At 33.0% G+C, this 26,392-nt stretch overlaps 1 protein-coding gene across 1 annotated transcript in view; it reads left to right on the top strand.

Annotated features, from left to right (window-relative positions):
- SMC5 (structural maintenance of chromosomes 5) overlaps nucleotides 1-26,392 on the top strand; it is a 92,728-nt gene that overhangs the window by 61,963 nt on the left and 4,373 nt on the right. Inside the window, exons 10-22 of the mRNA XM_023537344.1 lie at nucleotides 3,097-3,191; nucleotides 3,828-3,960; nucleotides 6,548-6,721; nucleotides 6,824-6,993; nucleotides 8,746-8,869; nucleotides 9,201-9,323; nucleotides 18,448-18,573; nucleotides 20,952-20,996; nucleotides 21,431-21,526; nucleotides 21,946-22,050; nucleotides 22,261-22,380; nucleotides 25,304-25,483; nucleotides 25,569-25,664. Of these exons, the coding sequence (XP_023393112.1) occupies nucleotides 3,097-3,191; nucleotides 3,828-3,960; nucleotides 6,548-6,721; nucleotides 6,824-6,993; nucleotides 8,746-8,869; nucleotides 9,201-9,323; nucleotides 18,448-18,573; nucleotides 20,952-20,996; nucleotides 21,431-21,526; nucleotides 21,946-22,050; nucleotides 22,261-22,380; nucleotides 25,304-25,483; nucleotides 25,569-25,664 (1,587 nt within the window). The remainder of the gene's footprint in view (nucleotides 1-3,096; nucleotides 3,192-3,827; nucleotides 3,961-6,547; nucleotides 6,722-6,823; nucleotides 6,994-8,745; nucleotides 8,870-9,200; nucleotides 9,324-18,447; nucleotides 18,574-20,951; nucleotides 20,997-21,430; nucleotides 21,527-21,945; nucleotides 22,051-22,260; nucleotides 22,381-25,303; nucleotides 25,484-25,568; nucleotides 25,665-26,392) is intronic.

Genomic DNA, 26,392 nt, shown 5'->3' with positions numbered 1-26,392 from the left:
TTCTAAAAATCACTGTGCTGTTCAAAATTGTACAATGAAAACCCACTAGGCCTAGGAGGAAAAAATCGTAGCACAGTTTTACATATTTTAAATTGTCATGAAATACACAAATGTAATAAATATGGTACTTTGTTTTTAAAAAGATCTGAAGTTGGCTTGTGGAAGTAGGTATTGGAAGGGTTCAGTTTGTGAATTATGTAGCTGGTCAAACAATTAAAAGCGCTTATCTGAAACCAGATGTAAAGTTGCAGCATGAAATGTGGTTGGGTGTGGCTCATAACGTGTTGACCTGAATAGCTGGTAGATGTTTGAGTGTGTATGTGTCTGTGTACTCATGTACAAATTATGTGTATTCCTATGCAGCTCAGTTCAACTGGGTGTGGTTTTCAGCATCCACCTAAAGAAAACATCATGTTTCTTGTAGATATAATTGTATATAAACAAATGTGAAATTCATGTAATGCTTAAATTGTCTCCTGTTATATCAATTGCTTGGAACAAATCTGTCTTCAAAACAAGCATTATAGCAAAACTTTTTCTCTTTGAATTATGTGTGTGTAAATACTTTGAGACCTTATAATATCCTGTTCTTCACGAAACTAGTAGGTTCAAGAATCATTCATGAGCTGGCATTCTATGTGGAAAAGCTTTTTTTTCCTTCCCTATTTACTTACATAGCACAGAATTTTATTTTTTTTTTTATGGATTATAATCCATTACTGTTATTTTAATGCTCAAATTGTCCCAGCTTTGGCCAGTGAGACCTTCCTCAAGTTGACTCCTGTGTTCTTCTGTTGATGTATTGCCATCAGATTTTGAGCACTACTTACTTTTTGACAGAACAAGATACTGAATCATCTTAAACTTACTCAGTTTGGGTCTCACAGTCAGCCTTTTTCTTAAAGAACAAACCCTAGTTCCTTTTAGAAACCAAGATCTGGGTACTAGATTTGTTCTTGCTGCTAGTGTCTCATTTCTTCTAAGTCTTCACATGCAAACTTTTATATCTGTATTTCTTTATTTATCTAGAGAACAAGAGAACATTAGTGCAGCATGCGTTTACACTGATATTTCCAGTTACAATCCAACACAACAGGGTACCTTCCAATCTTTCTTCTTTACATATTTGTAATCTACTTCTGTAGCAGTGAAAAACATAGCCCTTTATCAATATATTTACTCGTTTGTTCAGTCCTAGAATACTGTGAAAGTAGTTTCAAGAATTTATGTTTTACATTACCACATATGAATGAAATCATATGGTTCTTTTCCTCTTCCATCTGGCTTATTTCACTTAGCATGATACTCTGAAGACCCATCCACGTTGTTACAAATGGCAGTATTCCATCCTTTTTATGGCTGAGTAGTATTCCATTGTATATATGTACTGTATCTTCTTTATCCAATTATCTGACGAAGGACAGGTTGTTTCCATGTCTTGGGTATTGTGAATAATGCTGCAGAGAACACAGGGATATATATATCTTTATGAATAAGTGTTTTCTAATTTTTCAGGTAGATACCCAGAAGAGGGATTGCTAGATCATATGGTAGCTCTATTCTTAATTTTTTGAAGAACCTCCATCTTGTTTTCCATAGAGACTGCACCAATTTATGTTCCATCAGCCGTATATGATGGTTCTCTTTTATCCACATCCTCCAATATTTGCTGTTATTTTACCGAAGGTAGCCCTTCTAACATCTGTGAAGTGGTATCTCATTGTGGCTTTGATTTGTGTTTCCCTTACAGCTAGTGAGGTTGAGCATCTTTTCATGTATCTGTTGGCTGTTTGTCTTCTTGGAAGAAGTGTCTGTTCAGATACTCTGCCCATTTTTTAGTTGGATTGTTTTTGTTGTTGTTCAGTTGTATGAGTTCTTTATATATTTTCTTCAGTGGAGATATCTGTTGCAAATATCTTCTCCCATTTCGTTGGTTGCTTGCTTGTTGGGTTTTTGTTGTTTTTTTGTTGTTTTTGTTTTTGCTATGCAGAAGCTTTTTGGTTAAATATTGTCCCATTCATTTATTATTTGCTTTTATTTACCTTGCCTTTGGGGTCAAGTCCGCAAAAACCCCTCTGAGACCAAGGTCCATGAGTTTAGGGCTGATGTTTTCTTCTGTGTATTTTGTATTCGATTTGTTGAGGATTTTTACATCTGTGTTCATTAGCCTATACATTTTTTTGTGTTGTCTTTGTCTGGTTTTGGTGTGAGGGTAATGTTGATCTCATAAAATGAGTTAGGAAGTATTCCCTCTTCAATTTTTTGAAAGAATTTGAGAAAGATAGGTATTGAATCTTCTTTGAATGTTTGGTAGAATTCACCAGTGAAGCCATCTGGTCCTGGAATTCTTTTACTTTATTGTGCTCCACTACATTTCTAATACGTCAGGATAGTGTTGAAAAGTGGTAAGATTAGACATCGTTGCTTGCTTTCTGTCTTAGAGGGAAAACACTCAATAGTTCACCATTAAGTATTTTATCTGCTGTACATTTATCATAGATGCCCTTTATCAAGTTGGGGAAGTTTCTTTCTATTCCTAGTTTGCTGAGAATTTTCATCACGAATAGCTATTGAATTTTGTCATGTTTTTTTCTGCCATCTACTGAGATGATTATATGATTTTTATATTTTATTTACAATAAATTACATTGGTTGATTTTTGAATGTTACATCAATTTCACATACTTGGTCATGTATATTGTTCATACACTTACTACTGCATTCTGTTTACTAATATTTTGTTAAGGATTTTTGCATATATGTTCATGAGAGATATTACAATGTTTTTGTCACATTTTGCTATCATGATTATCCTGGTATTATAAAATGACTTAGGGAATGTCTCTCCTGTTTTCTGAAAGAGTTCTGATAGTATTACTTAATTTTCATAGAATTTATCAGTGAAAATGATAAAAGAAATGGACTCTTTGTAAAAACACATAATTACAATGTCATCTCACTAAAAGTTTTTCTTATAAGTACCATTAAATACCCTGTCAGTGTTTGAATTTCTGATCATCCCATGAATGCCAGTGGGAATATGGTAACATTTTGATCGACAGGAGTTGGTAATTATTTTCTTTTCCTTATATTCAGGTTCGTGACAATAAAAAATTAAGAGTAAATGCTGTTATTGCTCCCAAGAGTTCATATGCAGATAGAGCACCTTCAAGATCTCTGAATGAACTAAAGTAAGTCTTGAAAATATTATTAGAACTAACCTGTTCCCTTTTGAATAGAATAATCATTTACCATTTAAGTCTATTTTGATTATCTCTGTCACATAAATGTTTGTTGTAGGCTACATTATCTTCCCGTAGGATCTCTATTTAAGTCAAAAAAGGAAAAATCTAGGCCCAGGAACAGACCATGGTATAGTTAGTATGTGATGGTAATGTTTTAAATCAGTGGAACAGTATTGGACTATTTAATAAAAGATACTAAAATTAGTTAGTTATTGGTTAGTTATTGGGAAAATAAAATGAGAAATCATCACTTAATAATGTAGAAATAATTTCCAATTTCCAGAAAGACTAAATGGAAAAATTGCAGTTATAAAACAGCTGTAAGTAAATATTTTAACTCTGGAGATAAGTAGACATTCTAAATGTAAAAGCAATAGGAGAAGCAACAAAAGAATAGATTGTTTGTAATCATAAATATATTATTACTTTGACAAGGAAATAAATCTCAATATTTATCACTTAATCAATTTTAAAATATACAGAGAAAAAAGATTTATTTGTTGTTGATCGGCCACTTGTCAACTCAGTTTTTTTTAAATGATATTTTAAGAAGAAAAATCTAATAGATGCTTTTCCTTTCAGACAATATGGATTTTTTTCTTACTTGAGAGAGCTGTTTGATGCACCTGCTCCCGTCATGAGTTACCTTTGCAGCCAGTATCATATTCATGAAGTTCCTGTAGGTACTGAAAGGACCAGAGAAAGAATTGAACGGGTAAGAAAGTACTAAATCAGTACCAAAAACGTAGGTCTGTTAAAATTTCTTAGCTTAAAGTCAAGGAAAAAGTGTGAGAAATTTAAAGAAGCATGTCATTCTGGTTCTGATCACACAGAAATTTTCTTTTTTATAATTTTAATATGGTATAATACAGCAATTGTTGACTAATACTTTTATGTTAGGGGTGATATGGAGTTACTGAGAGTAAATAAATACTTAATACCTGTAGAGTAATTAAATAAGTTAAAACCTGCAAAGGAACACCTGGCACTCTTACCTGATTCTACCTTGCTTGATAAAACCTATGTTGAAACATTAGGTTAATGGTTTAATCATTTAGATTCTTGTATTCTAGATTATCTTTCAACAAATTATACTTCAGGATGGTAGGCTGGGATATAGAAATGGTTTGGTAAACCCTCCCCTACTTAAAACTTCCACTTAAGATTGCCTCATATGTGAGGCAATCTTAATAGGATCTCATTTTCCTGGCTAGTATAGCTAAATAAACTCTTACTTCCAATATTCTGCTAATGCCACTTAGAATTTTCTGCTTAGAAGTAATCTCTAAGACGCCAAACCACATTTGTTGTTTTTATCACAGAAATGGGGAAGAAAGCTCTTCAAAACAGGTTTTTCCATAATGCCATCTTGCCATGTTAATACCACTTGTAAGCATCTAGGACCCAATTATAGACCTAATAGCTATTTATAATATTGAATTTATTAGCAAATGTGTTCAAAAATTTTAACAACCGGTGTACACATATACTTAGGATAATTCATTTGCAATTTCAGGACTCTATACTTCAATTAACAAAAGATAAAAATGAGGGCTAACCAATCCATTTTGCAGAAATAAGCTAATTATAGTAAGTTGCCTTTGTCTTTGATTAAAAATTACCTCAAATTATGGTGATCATTTGAGGAACCAAAACTATAACTCCATGTAGATATACCTCTCTTCTGTCTTAATTCCAAGGTGTTTAGAAAAGATAACAAGACCATATACATAGACCAAACCAATCTCTGTTATAACTTTAGAGGTAGGTAGGGCTAGCTGAAGGTAAAGGTAGTAGGAATTCTTTACTATTGCAAAAAGACTATAGAAAATTTGGTAAGGGCTTTCATAGTTTTACTTTAGGGCAGAAAGGAACAATTACTGCATTTAGAAGATCCTTTTACTTTTTTGAACAGTGCTTCAAGGTGAAATATTTTTATGTACTTTTTATTTTTTAACATTTTTTTGAATCACCTAGAGAGCTTTAACCCTTCATACTAGAGAAATAGCATTGGAATTCATACAATTTATATTAAAAATTTAGGTGATGGTATTTTTAAGAATTCCTGAACACATTTGTTTCTTATATTTTATTATTCCAGTGCCCAACTCAGTGAAATGTTATATGTAAATACTCTATAAATTATGATGCAACACTTCTCAGACATGTGAATATACAGTAAAGCCAAGTTAGGAAGTATTTCAGACACTTGGTAAAGCCCCTGCCTTTATCTTAACTATCTTTCAGAAGATAAAACCTTTGTTTAAGAAAGTTACTGTCTATATTTGCAGTCCTTCTGTTTCATGTCTAGATAATGACAATAACAGCTATATTACTTCCTTAGATTAAAAATACATGTTTAGCGTAAGTTTTGTTTTATTATTGAGTCCACCGTTTTAGGTTCTCTAATAATGTTTATAACCTAGCTATGGAATTGTTCTCTCATTAATTTCTAAGAATCTTCCCTTCGGTTAATTGTCTACTGACCTCCTTAGCCCATGATGTCCTTTTTGGTGAGAGTGCCTTTCCCTCACCATCTCTAGTCAGTTAAAAACCCATTTAAAACTAATTTTCATGAAATTTGTGAATGCTAACCTCATCTAGGCTTTCCATCCCAAAGTATTCAGCATTTAGGGGTGCCAGTTTATACCTATTAAACTAAGTGTGTTTAAATGGATCTTCTCCTTAGACTATAAACTAAACTTCTGGAGAGAAATGTGCCACAAGAGTACTTGTTGTGAACCTTTAAAGATTAGAAAAAACTGTCTTACAACAGCTATTCTTTATACATATACAGAAATAGATAATAATGTTATGGTATTTAGAATGTACTTTAAGAAACTCTTTGTATAAGTTCTTGAGAGAGAAGATCACCCCAAAATACAAGTCTTTGAAACCATTGCAGGCTGTTTTCATTAAGTATTCTCTCAGCTATACAGGAATTGAATATAAGATTATGTATCTTTGAACAGTGTAACTGAGGGGAAGGGAGAGTAAATGACTTACATGAGATAACACAGTTCTATTTAATGGACACCTGGCCCCTGGTATCTCTTTTGTAGATAAAGCAAAGCTCCAAAAGTATACTTGGTATACTTTTGCTAGTTGTTATCTGAAATAATAATCTGAAATGTACCAGCCACCTTTTTGGAGATGTTGTTGGATAAGTTTTTAAAAATGAAACTATATCTACTATATTTTGATCTTCAAAAATTCAGTTGCTCTTATTTATAATTCTTTAGTCATTTTAAATATATCATCATAATGATTAGATGTGCACTAATACTTATTTTACATTGTAGGTAATACAAGAAACTCGGTTAAAACAAATATATACAGCAGAAGAAAAGTATGTAGTGAAAACTTCTTTTTATTCAAACAAAGTTATTTCTAGTAACACGTCCCTAAAAGTAGCCCAGTTTCTCACAGTTACTGTGGATCTGGAGCAAAGAAGACACTTAGAAGAACATCTAAAGGTTGGTTATTTCGATTTGAGTGTTAGAAAAAAGTATTAACTGGATTTATACTACTTTAACTCAAACTCTTTTTTAAAACATTAATAATTTTGAATTCCATAGGAAATTAATAGAAAATTGCGAGCAGTGGAATCAGGGTTGATTGCCTTACGTGAGACAAACAAACATCTAGAACACAAAGATAATGAACTTAGACAAAAGAAGAAAGAGCTTCTTGAAAGAAAAAACAAGAAAAGACAACTGGAACAAAAAATTAGTTCCAAACTAGGAAGGTATTTTGTAGCCTATTTGGTGGGGTGTGGGCTAGGGGCACACAACAGTATGGGGATATGATATTATTACTTTACCCTGGAATAACAATTCCCACAGCACGTTTTGTAATGATTTCTGAAACTTTGATCTTAATACCAGGGGAAATAAACGTGGCTTCCAGTTTCAAGGTTTTCCTACATCCTGCCATGTGATAGCTCAGATCTTTTGTTGTTGTTCTTTTATGCTTCTTGCCTATAGAATAAAGAGATAGATGTTAATAACATAATCAATCTTTAATAGTTCATGGCAGCTCATTGCTTTGAGTAAGGTATAAGTTTACCTTGATCTAATATAGTATGTCTAAACACATTCATAAACTGAATAATGCTTGAGATGCATTAAAATAATTTCTTCTTTATTGTTTTTTTTTTAAAGCACATAGTTTTCATTAGCTTTTATTTTAAAAGTTAATAATGTACCTTGGTTGCTTAAAGCAAGTGTAGCTTTATTCTAACTGCCTAGAATTATTTTCAACTTTAACCCTTTGCTTTATTCCTCTCTTCAGTCATCTACAGACACTTTTACTGGGCAAATGTTATTCTGGACTGTTGTATTGCCTAAAACTAAACTTTCTCATAAACTAACATTGATTTTTGTAACAAAATGACCTTTCATACCCATTACCAGCCTGCTGTCTCACCTACAGTTACACACTTTGGAATATTGCAGTGGTACCCTTGGCAGTGGTCTCTCTCTGACTAGTCCCTTGTCTTTTCAATGCCTACAAAATACTGTTATTTCTCTTCTTTTCATTTTCCACCCCATTCAAGAATATCTCTTGTGGTTTCCTGCCATTACTACATGAAATTAATTAAACATTACTTTCCCTTAGACTGGCTTTCAGGATTTTCAAAATCTTTTTTTACTTTACCCATTCCAACTCATTTTCTTCACCTCCCCAACACTCTCCTTCATGTGCCTTTCAGGCTTCTCTCTCCCAACATCTGCTGAACTTGTTCATTCTTGTTTATTGTTGCTTCCATCCTTTGTTCTTGCTTTATTCCCTGATTGCAACAAAGTGTAGTGGAAAGAACTTAAACTTCAGTGCCAAACACATTTACACCTTAACTGTAATTTTAAGTAACTTAATTAACTTCTGAGCCTTAGTTTCTTAATCTTATAGTAAAGAGCAAAGCATTAACTTTTTTGGATTGTTGTATTGTCTTTCCATTGTGGTTGTTGGGTTTTTTTTGTTTGTTTGTTTTTTAACCTATTAATCAAATCCCCTTAGTTAAGCTCTTTTAGGGCTAGGACTGTGTTTATAAATAATATTAATAACAAGAGTAACAACTAACACTTATCAATCAATCAGTAATGGGCCATGCACTATTTAAGTGTATTACATATTTTACATCTTCACTACAGCCCTCTAAGAGAGATACTGTCATTATTCTCAGTTTTTAGATGAAGAAACTGAAGCTCAGAAGAGTAACTTGTCCAGTTATATTGCTCATTAGTTGCAAGGAGCAAATTCACATCTTTCTGACTCCTGATCTATACCATTAACACTAACATACCTAGAGTATGCTGGGTACATAGTGTATCTTAACAAATACTTACTGATCCTGAATATTTGCATAAAATGTTTAATCTAGAAGCTCCCAGTTTATATATCTAAATAGCCCATAAAACAGCAGGGGACCTCAGATAAGGATTTAGGCTCAATCCTTACGTATAACTTTGATTTCTACATCATTATTTGTTTCATGCAGTTTAAAGTTGATGGAACAGGATACTTGCAACCTCGAAGAAGAAGAGCGAAAAGCAAGTACCAAAATCAAAGAAATAAATGTTCAGAAAGCAAAACTTGTTACTGAATTAACAAACCTAATAAAGGTAAGGCATTTTCTTAATTTTAGTCATTTTTTTATAGTAAGGAGATATGACAGGGTAGTAAAATCTTAGCTAGAGATTTTTATCAATAATATCAACTTGCTCTGTTTGACATTCTTCCTTATAGGTCAATAAATTGATTAAAAGCACTCCTTAGGGTAAATTATTTTATTCCAGATGACTCAGTAAAAACATTTTTTATGTAAGAAATAGTTATAAAAAGAACTATTTGAAAGACATCAGTTCCATTGGAAAAATATTTTTTTATGGTTTATATTGTTTTAATGTACTATTTTTCTTAATTGTAAAACAAACTTATGGGTTTTGTTCCTAGAGTTGTACTTCTTTGCATATACAAAAAGTAAATTTAGTTCTTCAGAATACTACTGTGATCTCCGAGAAAAACAAATTAGAATCAGATTATATGGCAATATCATCACAACTACGTCTCACAGAGGTAAAGTTTTGTTTTATTTTCTATTTTGGGGTTCTAGCCTCAGACCAATTTGAAAACAATGTATATCATCTTTTGTAGTATGCAGTTTATGTGCTTTAATTTACAAATTTAGTGCATTAAGCTGATAAGGAAGCAACATTCGAAATATGCTATGCATTTTGTTAGTTGGTTGGTGGACAGGTGGTAATAATCAAAAAAGGGAAATCAATATTTGATTTAGTAACTTGGAAACTAAAGTCTTCTGTCTGGTTTCTTAACCCATACAAATTCCAGTCACTATTATTACCAAGCAGCAACTTTAATTGTAGTTTGTACATCTCATGAACTGCAGATGAGTTCTAATCAACACTAAGAGTGGCCTTAGTGTGTAATCTTGTCAGTTTAATCTCCTTTTACTCTCTGTGAAATGATGATAAATATTGAAATAGTATGCAGGGAGAGGGGCGGAATGTGATATATACTAAGTTAATTTAAAATACAAAGAAAAGTTGACAACAAAATGATAGGGACAGTGGCATAGTTTTTGAGTCTTTCAAATTCTTTCCCCAAAATAGAAGAGCAACTAATACAACGTAACAACAACAAACCCATGGACAACATATATAACAAAACTAAGTTTCAAGGTATCCCTATTGGTGTACTACAGTATATTTTCAAACTACCGGGGGATAGCATCAGACTGTACAAGTAAGGACACAGCACCCAACAAGACTGCCATTACTTCAGACACCAGCTGCTAGTTCAAGGGTCCCCAGAGCCACCTGCACTTCTCACCAACTGGCTACAAATTCGAGTTTCCGTCACCCTCTTAGGTTCAGTAATTCACTAGAATGACTCACAGAACTCAAGAAAATGCTGTACTTATGATTATAGTGTTATTGTAAAGGATGCAAATCACTACTAGTGAAATGAAGAAACGCAGTGAGACAAATTTAGCAAAAGTTAAATGAAACAAACGAATCTAACTTTGTTTTGACTTGGCAATATAACCTCACAGAAAAAATTATTCCTGTTGACGTAAAACAAATTGGATATTAAGGACAAAAAGAATTACAAAGAAATCTTGTACTATTTTCATTTATATTGTTAATAATATTTGTAATGTTATTCTGAAACTGTTAACAGTATAGGATAAAACAGGGATTATATTAATGTCATTAGATTTTCAGCACAAGAATAAGAGATTCAGATATAAAACAAAGATAATAACCTTGAAATATTTAATTTGAATTAAAAATAATGAACTCAGTGTATTTTCTCTAAAAGAAAAAAAAATTCCTAGCTCTTTCTATTGAAAACAACCAGATTTTGGCCTCTGTTTACTATTTTTCACTAAATTGAACCATTAGAGAAACAGCCAATTCTAGTCCAGGGAAAGAATGTGTAAGAGTAACCTCAATTATATAGTCATACCAGAAAGCAAAGAAATTATTAAAGACAACAACTCAGGAACTAACATGATGAATCTCCTACTGGCCATAGGTGAAGTGATAATAGATTGAAACACATCAAAATATCTTGTTCCATGAATTCATAATGATGCTTTAAAAAAAATAATATTGGTCACCTTCGGAGGATATTGGGAAACCGGCTCATTACTTTGAAAAATGGCAAAGAAAGAATCTAGCATTTATCCTTCCTTTCCTGTGTGAACTGTTATTTAGGGTAAACAAAATGTGATGAGGGAAAGTTTCTCTTTACCAGAAGTAAATAATGAGAGGATACTTTTCTTTATAGAAGTATTTCAGATAATAAATGCAGAAGAGATTATATTAAGAGTATTATCTTTTTGCAGCTGCTAATCAGTGGATCTCATTAGCTGCTAACATCACAAAAAGATAGCCAGATATTTATTTATGTGTATCCTGATAAAAGAATAATACACCACCACCTATGAAATAATGTTATAAAAAATTAAATTTTGGTTTGATTAAGCCACTGGAACAGGGTTTCTCAACTTCAGCGCACTATCAATATTTTGGACTGTACAGTTTTTTTGTGGGGGTCTGTCCTGTGCATTGTAGACTATTTAGCAGTATTTCTGGCCTCTCCTTGCTCCGTGCCAGCAGTACACGCTCCCAAACCCCAACTATGACAACCAAAAATGTTACCAGACATTGCTAGATATATCCTAGGGAACAAAAATGCCCCCATTTCAGAACCACTGCTCTAAAACTACCAGTTTCCAAGAATACAGTGAATTTAGCAAGATTGCAGGATATAAGTTTAGTATACAGAAATCAGTTGTGGCTCCATATATTAGCAGTGAATAATTGGAAATTAAAATAAAAAAAATACTATATACAATGGCATCAAAAATATTAAATACTCTGGGATATATTTATAAGATTTATACAATGAAATTGATAAATCTTTGCTGACAGAAGATCAAATAAGACTTAATAGATTTCAACAAAGATTCGGAATTTGTTGAAATGTCAGTTCTCTCCCAAATTTATGGGTTGAATAAAAGTCCCAGCAGGATTTTTAGTTTTTATAAAAAAGTTCATTCTAAAATTCAGTGGACTTAGAAAAACTGAGAAAGAACAATTTGGATGACACACTACCTAATTTAAGACAATATAAAGCTAAAGTAATGAAGACATCATTGTTTTGCAATAAAAGTAGATATGTGGATCAGTGGAACAGACTAGAGAATTCAGAAATGGATTCACATGTATATGTGTGTACATGTGGTCACATTTTTTTTTTTTTTTTCAAAGATACTGAGGCAACTCAGTGCAGAAAGAATAATCTAACAAATAGTGCTGGAACAAGTGAATAGTCATATGCAAAAATTGAACTACAACCCTTACCTCATATGTAAGTGGGTCATAGACTTAAAAATAAGGACTTTAGCAATAAAAGAACTAAAGCTATAAAACTTTTGGAAAAAATCTTAGTGACCTTAGTGGAATGAATATGTGACAGACTATATGTGGCTCTCAAAACCTAAAATATTTAATTACTGGCCTTGTGTAGAAAAAGTTTGCTAACCCCTGATGGATATTGTAAAAAGAACTCTTAAAATTGTTAATACAAAGAAGACAAAAAAACCCGATCTAAAAAATGTACAAAGATTTCAACATATTCCTCATTAAAGAAAGCATATGGATAGCAAATAAACACATGAAAAGATACCCCATCTTATTAGTCAGTGGAAAGTGTGAATTAAAGCTATAATAATGAGCTACCACCACAGACCCATTAGAATGACTAAAATTTTAAGACTGAGCGTACGAAAGTGCTGGTGAGGATGTGGAACAACTGGAACTCAACATACATTACTAATAAAGATTTAAAGTGTATAACCACTTTGGAAATACCAGTTGAGAGATTCTTAAAATGCAAAACATATACCTGCCATGTAATCCAGCCAGTCTTCATGAAATCTCTTCTATAACACCACTTCCTGTACTGAACAACCAAGGAGAAATGATGGCATGTGTCCAGGAAGGACTGCTACATGAATGTGTGTAGCAGCTTTTCTTTGTAATAGCTAAAAACTGGAAACAAAAGTCCAGCAACAGTTAAATGAGTAAACAAATTATATCCACTCGGCCATAAAAAAGAATGAATTACTGATACAGTGATGGATTTCAGTTATGCTGAATGAAAGAAGCTAGAACAAAAAACTATATGATTTCATTTATATGAAATTCTGCAAAATGCAGAATGCCTAGTGACAAAAAGAAATCAGTGATTATCTGGGGAGGATACAGTGGGATGGATTACAGAGGGGTATAAAGCTGTTGAAGTTAACATATGTTCATTATCATGGTGGTGATGGTTTCACTGGTGTATATATTTGTCCAACCTCATCAAGTTGTACACTTATCTGCAGTTTATTCATCAATTATATCTCAAAGCTGAAACGACCTTAAGAAACTTAAGTTAGGATTTTATCATTTGTTTCATTGAAGTCTTTTATATTTTATATTTGTTGCAGATTTTTAAAACCTTTTATGTATTCGAAGTCCCCTGTACCCTTCCTCATCCATTCTTTTACTTTCTCAGATTCTACTACTCTGGTGGTGGTCTGTATGTAATCCACTTTACACTTAACATTTTAGAAACAAACCTGTCATGTAAAAGTGAACTTATAATAGTATCTTTTTGTGGAAAGAGTCCTTACACAATAGGTTGTAGGAAATAATAGACATAGGACAGCAGTGATGAATGGAAATATTAGATAAAAGTAGAATAGCATCTTTATTATCCTGAAGCTAGCTTCTTCAAACTCTGTGGCATCCTGAAAACGCTTATGGCTAGAAGAAACTGGAAAAAAAAATTTTTGCTAGCAGATAAGCATCTTAGAATAGGCAAGCACAAACATCTAGCCAAAGGAGGCTGAAGGTCAGGTTTGTTATGCTCGAATTAGTTCAGTTTGAGCCAGAGGCTTGGAAGATGGGAAAATTCCTTTCCTCTCACTTCTCCACCAAAAAAAATTGGGGAGGGAGATGGGAGGAAGGCAACAGGAATAGCAAAAGTCATTCGGAATATATAGAAGAAATCCAGTAAAAAAGAAACCAGAGCTATAGTACCCAAACTGTAGGGGGTTGGGGTGGTGGCTGGATATGGAACTAACTACCAAAGGAGAACCTCATCAGTTTTCATTTCATAGGAATATGAGGAAAGTCATCTGCCAATTTTGTGTTCTGTTGGCAAATAGTTGTAGAGCCCATGTTAAATTTTCTTCATTGATTGAGCCTATGAACTTGGTTGTTCAGTACAGGAAGTGGTGTTATAGAAGAGATTTCATGAAGAAATTGACCTATCATGCAGATGTTGTATAGAGCCTTAAGTTGAGTTATGCCATACAGTATTTGATCCTGGTGCCTGAAGTTTTATTTTTGAATTAAGTTTTAATGAGAACTTAAGAAAATTATGGGTTTGTGTCACGTTTACAAACGTATAAAATCGTGATGACTTTGGAGTAAGCATTTGCTCAAACTTTAACCCATTTTTGACATAGTGAGAGATACTGTTCCCACAGCCTTTGTTCACATGTACTAAGATTGGGTATAGACTGACAGGATTTTTTTTTATCATTTATTCTGTTAGTAGCAGCAGAAATACTCCTTTCGAGTGGAGCTGCATAGTAGGAAAATTTCTTGGAAGTTTTGTTTTCAGTCTTTGAGTCACAATTTTTTACAAAGATGGCCTAGTTAGCTGCTTGTCTCTAGATTTTGTTACCTAGAAATAATACCCACTCAGTTCTCAGCCTCTTACCACCCCCCTCACACACCCTTGGCAAGTTTTTTCATACTACTCTTACTTGGTACAACCCTTGACTTTATTTTGTACCATTCTGCTTTCCTTTTTCATATGTTGATCTGAAAAATATTAAATGCTTTTTATTTATAATTGTTTTACCAACCCTATTATAAGGTTATTTCTTTTATTTGCTGCACTATATTCTTAATAAATTTGTTGCTGACTGACCATAGTCACTAACCACACATTTTATATAGTCAGGAATGATAGTTAAAGAATACATAGTAAAGTAGTGTACAGTACTTCACTTTCTCTTTTACTTGTTCTTTTTTCTTCTTGTTCTTTCTTCCCGTATTTGCTAGCATTTACTCATACATGTTCTTACTCTTCCTCTTGTTGTCCTACTTCATTTGAAACAAGAATTATTTTTTTTCCTATTCGTCCCTTTGAACACATGGCAGGTTGCACTAAGGAACCATTACTACCACTTTTGGTTTTGTTCCTTACCCTAATCATGAAAACAAGCCTCACAAAAGAAGATTGACACAGAATTTCAGGAAGAATTGTCATCTTATAAGGGAACTTAGAGATAGCTAACCACCCTCAAGTTTGATACTTCTCCAAGTTGTTGTAAAGCACATAGGCAAACAGGGTTCCAGACCTAGAAAATGTTCCCAGAGAAAGGCAAATGGTTGAGCCTCTGTTTGGTAATTATATCACTACCTTCTGGAATAATTTTAGGACAGGTTAGTAAGGTGACTGCATGTGAATCCAGATATGGAGGTGGACAGATGGTTTTTTTTTTTTTTTACCTCAGGCAGGTTTTCTAATCACTCTAAGCCTGTTGTTGTCTTCAGCTATAGCTTTATGAACTCTACCTGACTTTCAGGGATACTGTAGTATTCAGTTTAATAACATATGTCAAGGTGCTCAGTGTCCTGCCTAGCATGAAGCCAATATTTCCTTTAAAGGTATGAATTTACATTAGGATTAATATAAATTACACAAATTAGAAATTGTTCTAATAACAAATTTAGAAATTTTGTGCTTTCATCTAACATTCTCTCATCTGCCTACCTGCTTAGTTCTCCCACCAAAAAAACCCCACAAAAACAAAAAAATCACCTAAATTTCAGAGGAAACATTTTTAAAATGAGATACATATTTCTTGAGGGAAAATCACTTAAGTAAATAGTAGTATTGACATTACTTCATTGTTTAGTGTTTGAAATAGAACTTATAATTTTGTATATTAAAGTCAGGTAAGAACTTATTTCTAAATTTCAAATTTGACATTAAAACTTTAAAGTTTACATTCTAAAAAGGAGTGATTACATACTTTTTACATTTATAAAATATGTATTCTATCTCCTATGCACTAAAGCTTATAGGTAACATTTGAATTTGAAATCATTTTTATTGGAATTAAATTTGGTGCTTGTATTTGTATTAAAGGAAAAGAAATGTTTGTTTACAACTAGTATTTTAGTAAAATTTCATGCTACCTAGAAAACTAGAACTTAGTTTAGTTCCTTTCATATAGAAAGTGGTTTTCATTTTTGACTCATTTTAATAAGTTGTTAAATAGAATAATTACTGTGTTAATTTCATGTGCAGCATGCGTTTTAATAAGAAATTCTGTGAATAATTGATTTCTTCCACTAGAGGGCCCTCTTAGAGAAGCTTTTCACTTGTTTAATGTCAAGTTATTTCTGTACACCTTTCAAGACAATTGACCTTTCTCAAAAAGAATTTCAGAGAAAATACTTATTAATTTCTTTTAGAACATATACCTACAGACTAATATTTTCTGAGATGTTGGCGGGGGGTATTTTGTAAATTTGCTGTTTTCTCTCCTTAGATCTTATATAGATAAAATATTTCTGTCGTCTATAACTGTTAAAGGCTAGACTCTAGGCAGAAATTTAAATAAAGCCTTTTTCACTAGCCTAAATTTACATTATCTAATTGTATACTCCCTTTCTTTCCATTTTTCACCCCCTCCCCCAAAAGAAAGCTCAACAAGAATTATGGTGGGGGGAGGGAACAGATGCTATGTGAAGAGGTATGTCATAGAAGTGTTACGTATAGAAAGAACATTTTCTCTGGTAAAGATTTTATTAGACATATGCCACTGAACAGAAGGAAATTCTTGAATGAGATTTTGTCCTCCTAAGCACAGAACTCCATATATTCAACTCAAGGATTTTTCTTTCCCATAATGTTCTGACCATTTAGCAAAGTCCAGAGAAATAGGAAGCAAGAATAGAAGACTTTAGGAGTGTTTAGTTTCTCTCTAGCTGTCTTTTCTTTTACATTCGTCTGAGTGTGATGGGCTCTTCCGAACAGAGCAAGGGTGACTGGGAGTCTTTAATATTTTATTTTTCTGAGGGTATAAGGACTGAAGAATTCATTCAAGGAAACCACAGTACTAAGAGATTAGTATAAAGACTTACTTGTATTTTCAGTTCAGTCTAGTATATATCCTTTTACTCTTCATAATGTTTGTCTTGGTTTAATTTATTTGCTATCAAACTCGTGAGCATAAAAATCACCTGAGGACCTTGTTAATACAAATGTTCAGGCCTTAGCCCCAGAGAACTTAATTGAATAGATCTGGCATGTGGCTGGGACATCAATACTGTTTTAACAATCTTTACCACTACCACGGGGGTGGGAGTGGGGGGGAGGTGTTTTAATGCAAAGAGTAAGCTAGACCTGTTTTATTAGGAACTGGCCCATCTACTATTACCATAACCTTGAGCAAGTTTCTTACTATCTGTGAGCCACATCTAAAAAAGGAGATAATACATTTCTTTTAGATCATAATGAAGATTCAATTAACATATTCAATAGTGGTTATAACAAAGCTTGGTCCACAGAAGGCATTCCATGATGCCTTCCTCATTACACATGAAACTTTTGCCATCTGGTTCTTGTTCACCTTGCCACTCTTTTACATCTTTACCTTTCCTCCACACATTATATTTCTTGTTGCATAAAATCGTGGGTCTTTGTAGCTTCCATGCCTTTATGTTTATAATCACCTATCCTGGGAATGCCTTCTGCTGCTTCCTCTTTAGTAATTTCTTATTTGTCCTTTAAGACCTTAACTCATTGTAGCTTCTGTGACCACTCTGACCTTCCTGCATCCCCTGCCCCCACCACGCAGTCTCTTCTGCTTTCCTTTGGCTGTTCTCTCCCACTGAGAGGCATTGTGCTGTAATGAAAAGAGCATAAATTCTGTAAGCAAGCATGGATGTGAATCCTGACAGCTTCTAAATGTGTGAATTTGGACAAGTTGCCTTAATTCCTGTCTTTTTTTTTTCTTTTAATGTACAAAATGGGGACAGTATTACTGTGCAGTGTTGTGAGAAATAAGGGAATCGAGTAAAGCACCTAGCACATAAGCTTTCAATAAATAGTAACTGTTCCCTTTATGATGATTTTATGTATGTTTCCTCTTATCTTTCCATTCTCAGTACATAATAAAAACTGACATTAATAGGTTCTCAGTAATTATTTGGTAAAGGAATGAATGTGTTCATGAATAAATAACTGTATGAAAGGCATTTTGAAAACTATCAAACACTATTTTAAAGGTTCTACTTATATTTGAGTGCTGAGTTTTCTGATATGAGGCCTACATACTGTATTTCAAATTTTATTAAAGTAAAATTATATATAGCTAAATTAAACTGTTTCAAAAAGAGATAAATTTAAATTTTAAAGCTCTTCTGGATTAGAGTAATGCTGTAGTAATGTGCTGATATATTTTAAAGTTTTAAGTTCAGTCATGATTTGAGGTATGGTTTTCAGATGATTTGCTTATCACAGTCAAATTCAATAACATATATAATGTGACTTAACATACACATTTTCAAAATATTTCTTTTTCATGTAATAGCAACATTTCATTGAGTTGGATGAAAGTAGACAGAGATTATTGCAGAAATGCAAAGAACTTATGAAGAGAGCTAGGCAAGTGTGTAACCTGAGTGCAGAGCAGACTGTTCCTCAAGAATATCAGACAGTAAGTATAAAAAGTATATAATACTACAAGTTAACATTTAATATATTTTTTTTATCTTAAAATGTGTTAGGCATTGTAACGGGCCATGAAAACCATGTGATATAAAAAAAATATGGATTTCCTTATTTTTAACAGTATATATGTAATTTTGCTTAGCACATTTTCTCTACTCTGACTTGGGCAGCAGTCAGTCTTATTTCTTGGTACTAAAGTTATTGAAACATGGGTATCACCTTGTAAATTAGTACCATAACATTCATTCTTCCAATAAAAGATTCCCCCCCAAGCTCCCTTTAAGAGGTATCAGTAATTGGTATATAACAGCAAATAGAGGTGATATTTAGAAAAACAAAAGCAAAATAAAAATTTTTTCCTAGATATTAGAGTTTTTATTTAGAGTCCAATGGTAGCTGAATCTTTAGGGCTAACATTTGTTGGTAAGGAAAGGAGAAAGGAGCCTTTTCTTTCCACTATATTTTATATGTTGATGTATCGTTCAGTTAGTAAAGAGATGCCGCCCTTTAGTCCAAGTTCCACCATTAACATTTAGCCCTGTGACCCTACATTTTTATCTGACAAGTGGGGATAATACCTTGCCTAAATATTCTCTCAGAATAATATCACAATGAGAAAATGAATAGAAAATGAATTTTGAAATATCTGGTATTTGTATGGCTTTCTTAATTTTAAATGTTTATTCCAATAGATAATGAACTGTCTACTAAGGCTATAAATAGAACTGGAAAAAAATTAATTTAGATTATAATTTTCAAATCCTCAAAGATTTTAATCTATAGTATCAGACACAGAAAGCAGAGAATGAATCTGACTGAGTACATAGTAGGAATTTAGTATATATTTTTAAGACAAATTGAGGAGCTGTTCTCAAAATATGCTAGAACTTCTCCAAAATACATTGTGTTATCATAAAGATATTAATACAATATCGGTACTAATTTTTTCTTTCAGAAAGTAGTATGATTCTGTTCTTAAGTCATGCTTTTAAAATGAATAAAATTAGAAGATAATTCATATATTAAAAATGTATTGTGTATATATATGTGTGTGTACGTACGTATATATATGTGTATACTTATATGTATATATATCTCAGGCATTGAACAGGACATATACTTTCTTCTCTACTGAAATTTACATTCTAGTCTGGACTGTGGGGCAGACAAAAATCAAAAAGCAAATAGATAATGTCAGGTAGCAGGAGGTGCTAAGAAGAAAAAGAAAACAAGTTAATGGGATAGAGTATCGAGAAAGTCTCCTGTGAGAAGATGCTATTTGAGATGAGTCCTGAATAAAAAGAAGAAATCAAGTCAAGTGAAGTTTGAAGGAAAAGTCTCCAAAGCTGTGAAAAGAACACAGCTCATAAGAGATCCGCTGTGGCTGAAGTATATTTGGCATGTTTCAGAAGAGAATAAATCTCAGTGGAGTTAAAAAATTATAATCCAAGCAGAAAGGAAGGCAGAAGTCAGATCATATAGGGCTATATAGACCATTGGAGTTTGGGTTTTATTTTGAAATGGAATCCACTAGAGAATTTTAAACAGAAGAGTGATGTGACTAACTTCAGTTTATAAGATAGCACTCATATTTGCTATATGAAGAATAAAGTAGGGATATAAGACTGGAAGCAAGGAGACCATTTAGATTATTGCTTTGGACCAGACAAGAAATTATAGTGGCATGGATTAGAGAGGAAGCACTGGAGAGAGAAAGGTTTATAGATTTGAGGTATCATTTAGAAGAGAGCCAATAGGATATGCTAATGGATTTGAGGTGAAAGTTAAGAGAGAATCCTTGAATTTTGCCATATATTGAAATGGAGATGATTGAAGAGGAGAAACAGGTTTGCTCAAATTGGTAGGGAAGATGGGTGAAGTGATTTCTGTTTCACCATCTTCAATTTAAGATACTTATTAGAGAGTCAAGTGAAGATACTAAATAAATATTGTGCTCATGAATTCAAAGCTCAGTGGACATGTCAGATTCAGCAAAATATACTTAAATATCTGAAAGCCTATGGAAGTTGAAATGCTTTCTAAAAGATTTTAAAAAACAAGATATTAGATTAATGTAATATTGTCAGGATTTTTTTTAAGGTTTCAAGATTCATTTTGTACCTTTATGAACTTTGTAGGTTGTGCTGGCAAAACAATGTACTGCTTGCTTCATCTCAGGAAAGTATCTATTCTAATATGTCTCTATGGCATGGACTCAGAAGATAGTACTGTGGCAAAATTCTGCTGTTAAAGTAATTAGATTCTTAGGATGCTTTTGTAGTTCTTCATAAGTACAGTATAAAGTTCTAACTTCTTGCTCTCTTTCAATGCCCCACATATTCTGGACCCATTCTACCAATTCAGCAAGTACCCACCATTCCAAATGGACACAACTCCTCACCCCCCATGGTATGCAGTGCTTGTTCTTTTTTCCAAGCTCCTATCTCTCGTCTGCCTTGCTTTTCCTTAGCCATTTGCTTAAAGGCCCAGAGATGAACTCTAGACCTTTGAATTCTCTTAACTCTCTTGTAGCTCCTGTAGCATGAACTGATACTTCCTTCTCTAAATTCCATAGCCAGTATGAAATGTACTGCTTATTTTAATACTCAACATCAATACACTGCCTAAGGTATTATCTAGTGTTATTAAGTGTGTATATTTTTGTTTTCGTCTAAAGTGTAAGCCTTTTGAAAGCAAGAAAACCCTGTAATTTCTTTGATTCCTTGTGTGTTAGCATGCCGTTGAACACATAGTATTAGATATTTACTCAGCAGAACATTGTTAACTGTTTGAACTGTTTTCACTATACTGTCTATAATGATGAATATTTTTTGTTTCTTTAGGCTTTCCAAGATCTTCCAAACACATTGGATGAAATTGATGCTTTATTAACTGAAGAAAGATCAAGAGCTTCTTGCTTCACAGGACTGAATCCTACAGTATGCTGCTTTTCCTATTGCCTACTGCAACCACCATCACCCTACACACACACATGCACGCACGTATACACAGTTCCCTCCAGAACTTGCCTCCCACTCTGTACTAGAGCTCTTGGTAATAATAAGCTAGACAGCAGGAACAATGTGCTTTAAATGCCAGATTCTGAATCTATTAGAATTTTAAATAGATTCTTCCTAAGGAACACAGTGTTCTGTGCCTTTTCTTTATAAAAAGAATAGTTGGACTAACCTAAAATACTGCAATGTCTATATTTTCAAGGATAAAAAATGGCATTTTCAGTATAAGAGCATACAAACAATACAACGCATTGGCATTTTCGATTAATGTTTTAATTGATGCAAATTTCCTGTAATTTTATCCTTTGGTAGATTTATCTTAAATAATTTTTTCCTGCCAGGTTGTTGAAGAATACACAAAAAGAGAAGAAGAAATAGAGCAGTTAACTCAGGAACTAAAGATAAAGAAAGTTGAACTGGATAAATATAGAGAAAATATTTCACAGGTAATTGTTTAATATTTAACTTTTTGTCATGTTCTTACCATTAGTTATGTGGGAATGTAGAATAATGCAAAATGAAATGATATGCTTCTAAAAATGCAATATATGTTCTTATGGTCAGATTGATATTTATATTAAATGTTTTATGTAGTTTTATATCAGAATGTAATCCTTTTAAATTGTGTGTTTTTTTTTAATTGCCTTTATTTGCAGGTAAAAGAGAGGTGGCTTAATCCTTTAAAAGAGCTGGTAGAAAAAATTAATGAAAAATTCAGCAATTTTTTTAGTTCCATGCAGTGTGCTGGTGAAGTTGATCTCCATACAGAAAATGAGGTAAAATTGCATTTGAAATGTTTCCTCGCAAGTAATTTTAATTATATGTAAGTTATTTATTCTAGAGTTATATTTGAAAATTTTGCTTATTAACAAACTGTTCAAAGGAAGGAAAAGACCACCTGTGGGATTCCATCAGGGTCACTTTTTTCTTTTCTCTCTTTTTTTTTTTTTTTGATGACATTTGAGATTGGTGACTAATACTTCACTCTTTTTATATCCAGTCTAAGTAATGATTATTCAGCTGTGATGAAATGCACTGCATTGCTTTATAAATCTACCACTATCCAAGTTATAAGAGTCATAAATTGGCAAACATAACTGAAATATAGTCTATCAGTGGTTTCCTTTTGATCAAGTATTTAATAGTTCACAAGAATGAAAGTATTTGAAAATTTGCTGCTAATTTTTTGAGCTATAAGTTTATGGATTTGCTATTGTGGGTAAAATAAAATTGCCATTAAGAAATGTGTAAGAGATGAACTGGGATTTGCTTCAAAATAATTGGGAAAGAGGAGTGGCAGAGTTATAGGTGAAACAAGAATGGTCATGTATTGATTATAGTTGAGACTAGTTGATGATACATTGAGCTTATTTTTGTGCTTTAATTTTTGTGTATGTTGAAAATTTTTCCTAATCTTTTTTTTAAGAAAATAAAAATTCTGCCTTCATAGCTCAATGTTTTTCATTTTAGCTTGTATATAATTTTGCATGTGTGTTACAGACATAAATATAAAGCCAGGTAGTGCCTTTTTCTCCACTTAGGAACTTTGCCCCATGACTCCATCTACTTAGTGTGAGACGTAAGGATAACAAACATCATTTTACTTTTAAGTTCTAGTAACATAGTAGACCCTGCCACAGTAATTGTCATCTACCCAGTCCTTGGGCTTGTTCGAAATAAGGGTATATTGTAGTAACAGTAATAATTGATAATATACTTACTATGTGCCAGGCACTGTGTCAAGCACTTTTATCTTGTTTAATCCTCACAACTGTTCGATAAAGCAGGTAGTTTTTATTAACCCTACTTTACAAAGAAAATGAAACTTACAGAAACTTTACTAAAGGTCACATAGCTACTGAGTGGCAAAGTGAAAAATCAAACCCCAGACCTGATCCCAGAACCTAAGCTCTTCACTGCCTCAGTGAAAGTGGCGTAGTTTTTATGGGATGAAAATTTGATTATTGAGAGCTTTGTCAAACTCAGAGTAACTGTACTATCTTTACCAAACAACTTGACTAGATAAGGCATAAATATGCTCAGGTAAGAATAGGGAAGCCTTTGGAACTTGACCTGTCAGAGAAATCCCATTTTTTAATCTAGGTCCATTACATGGTGCTATAACTTTATCATGTGCTCTTTCTTCTAGATAGGTTTTCTGTGTTTTAAATGATAAGTCATTACCATAGCAATGATTTTTAGTCTTTTCAGTTCAATTGTCTCACTGGCCAAGGGCCCTGGAAAATGGACATTCTTATCTCTTCTTGGCCTTCCCCTTAAAATGCTTCTATTCCGGATTCCTCAGTCATAGTTCTAGAACTGCCTTCTTTAGCTAGACCTTTCACTGAGATGAAAGGAGCTAGAATGGGGCAGAAAGAGCAAAGAATAGGTAGCAGAGCCAAAAACAAAACTGGCAATCAGAGCTGCTACAGTTAAGAAATGGCACAGTTAATAAATTTATTGTGGAAAAAATACAGTGTCTAAATTTAAAAAGTAAACCTGGAGAGTCAAAACTATTAAAATTTATTTATCATTTATTTGTTTTGGCTTTGGTTTTAGAAGGTAGTATTTCTAAAATTTGATAGCCTATTAAGATTCCAGTGTTTATGGTTAAGATATTTATATATAAGTTCTTACTGTTAATCTTAGATCTCTGCTGTCCAGTATGGTAGCTGCTAACTACACGTGACTATTGAGCACTTGAAATGTGTAAAATGTGCTGTAAGTTTTGAATTTTGAAGACTTGGTATAAAAAAAGAATATATAAAAAATACTTTGTATTGACTACATGGTAAAACTATTTTAGGTATATTGTATTAAAGAAACTTAAAGTTTCACATTATTTTTACTTTTTAATGTGGCTACTAGAAAATTTTAAATTGCATGTGTGGCTTGCATTATATTTCTCTTGGTTGGTGATGTCTTAGACCTTAAAGCTCTATTCATTAAATAGTTAACCTTTAATTATTAAGTTATACATCTCATTTTTAGGGTAAATCTAAACCTGACTGATCTAGAAATGACATTTGATAAGAATAGTAAATAAGCCTTAGAGCAACCTCATTTTGGGCAAAATTTACAGAATACTGAATGCGCTCATTACAACAAATACTTGGTGAGCACTTAATATGTGCCAGGCTTTTGCTGCACATTATGTGTATTTATTTGACTTAATGTAAATATTTTTTCAGAGTATACATATAGTCTCTGCCTATTCTTTTCTTCTTAACCAGCTAAAGAAGCGGGAAGACTCTTGGCCCTCTGCAGTGATATGCACAGCTGCCTCTCTAGTGGAAAATGTCATGATACTCCATCGTGCTCTAATTATTTGCACCTATAGCTTTAAAACCTAGCACATCAGTAGCTAGAATTTAGTGTCTCTCTATGACAGGGCTCTTCACTCAGTAATCCGTAAAAGCTCTTGGGAAAGCCTACTAAAGTTGAAATGAATGTTACAAGACAAGGAAAAAAGTTACTCGTAATATGAGTATTTTTCTTATCAACACAGATCCTTGGAGACCCCCCCGCCCCTAAAGCTTGTAGATAGCAACTGGTTCTTTAATATTTTATTGGGTTATTTTAAACTGTCACTAAATGTTAATTTTTTTACTCTTATAATCTATTCAGTCTGTTTTCAAATAACACTGTGAAATTATCAGAGAAAACTCATCTTTCATCAAGTTTTCAAATGTCTTATAGGAAGACTATGATAAATATGGAATTCGAATTAGAGTTAAATTTCGCAGTAGTACTCAACTGCATGAATTAACTCCTCATCATCAGAGTGGAGGTGAAAGAAGTGTTTCTACCATGTTATACTTGATGGCACTTCAGGAGCTTAATAGATGTCCATTCAGAGTAGTTGATGAAATCAATCAGGTATAGTGATTATTTTACTTGAATTTTATCTTGTCTTGTATCTTAAAATAGATTAAATATAATCATTATTATTGTCATTGTTTAGGGAATGGACCCGATCAATGAACGGAGAGTGTTTGAAATGGTTGTAAATACTGCTTGTAAAGAAAACACTTCTCAGTACTTCTTTATTACACCAAAGGTAGGTGATAAATAACCTAAAAGTGCTCATGTACTCAAAAGTCCTGTGTGGCTTTCATGTAGCAGATTTGGGCCCAGTTATGTGAGCAGGAATACTCCCAGAAAAGGAACTAAAAAGATTAAAGTAATATTTATATTATTAAAGGGGACAAGTTCCAGTGACATACTTAATCAGAAATCTCATTATTGGAGAAGGAAACGTAGGAGGCGTAGCATTATGTTCTAGAACAGAGATTTCTTCCCTGCTTTTGGCCCTTACTCCTCCTCTAGAGAAGTTCCTCTTTTAGCACTAAAAAGTGACAGGAGAATGCAAACCGTAGAGCTCTGGCCTGCCTCATTTCCCTAGTAAGGCCTTTACTGGTATACTCTGCACTGTTAGTCACCACTGCCCTGGCCCAGAGGATACCCTAAGTATCCCAACATCTATTCAGAGATTAGCAATGATAAAAATAGAAGTATCTTTATAGAGAATTCTCCATAAGCTGAAACCATTGCAGTGGGAAATTTTATTAATGTCTTATGCTATAAATATAAAACTTACGTACTCAAAGATGTATTTATTGATGTAATTAATTATTTCCCCCTGTTTAACTAAGTATTCACAAAAAGTTTCATTGGAGAGCCCATCCTAAATTCAGATTTTTATTAAATAGTTTACTCTCTCTACTTGTTCCAACAAATTCTCTATGGACTGGTTAGATCTGTTATTACCCTATAGTTTACCAAACA

Source organism: Pteropus vampyrus, unplaced genomic scaffold, assembly GCF_000151845.1.
Source record: "Pteropus vampyrus isolate Shadow unplaced genomic scaffold, Pvam_2.0 Scaffold186, whole genome shotgun sequence".
Lineage (NCBI taxonomy): Eukaryota > Metazoa > Chordata > Mammalia > Chiroptera > Pteropodidae > Pteropus > Pteropus vampyrus.
Note: the sequence above shows the minus strand (reverse complement) of the source record. Positions and strands in the feature narration are given on the sequence as shown.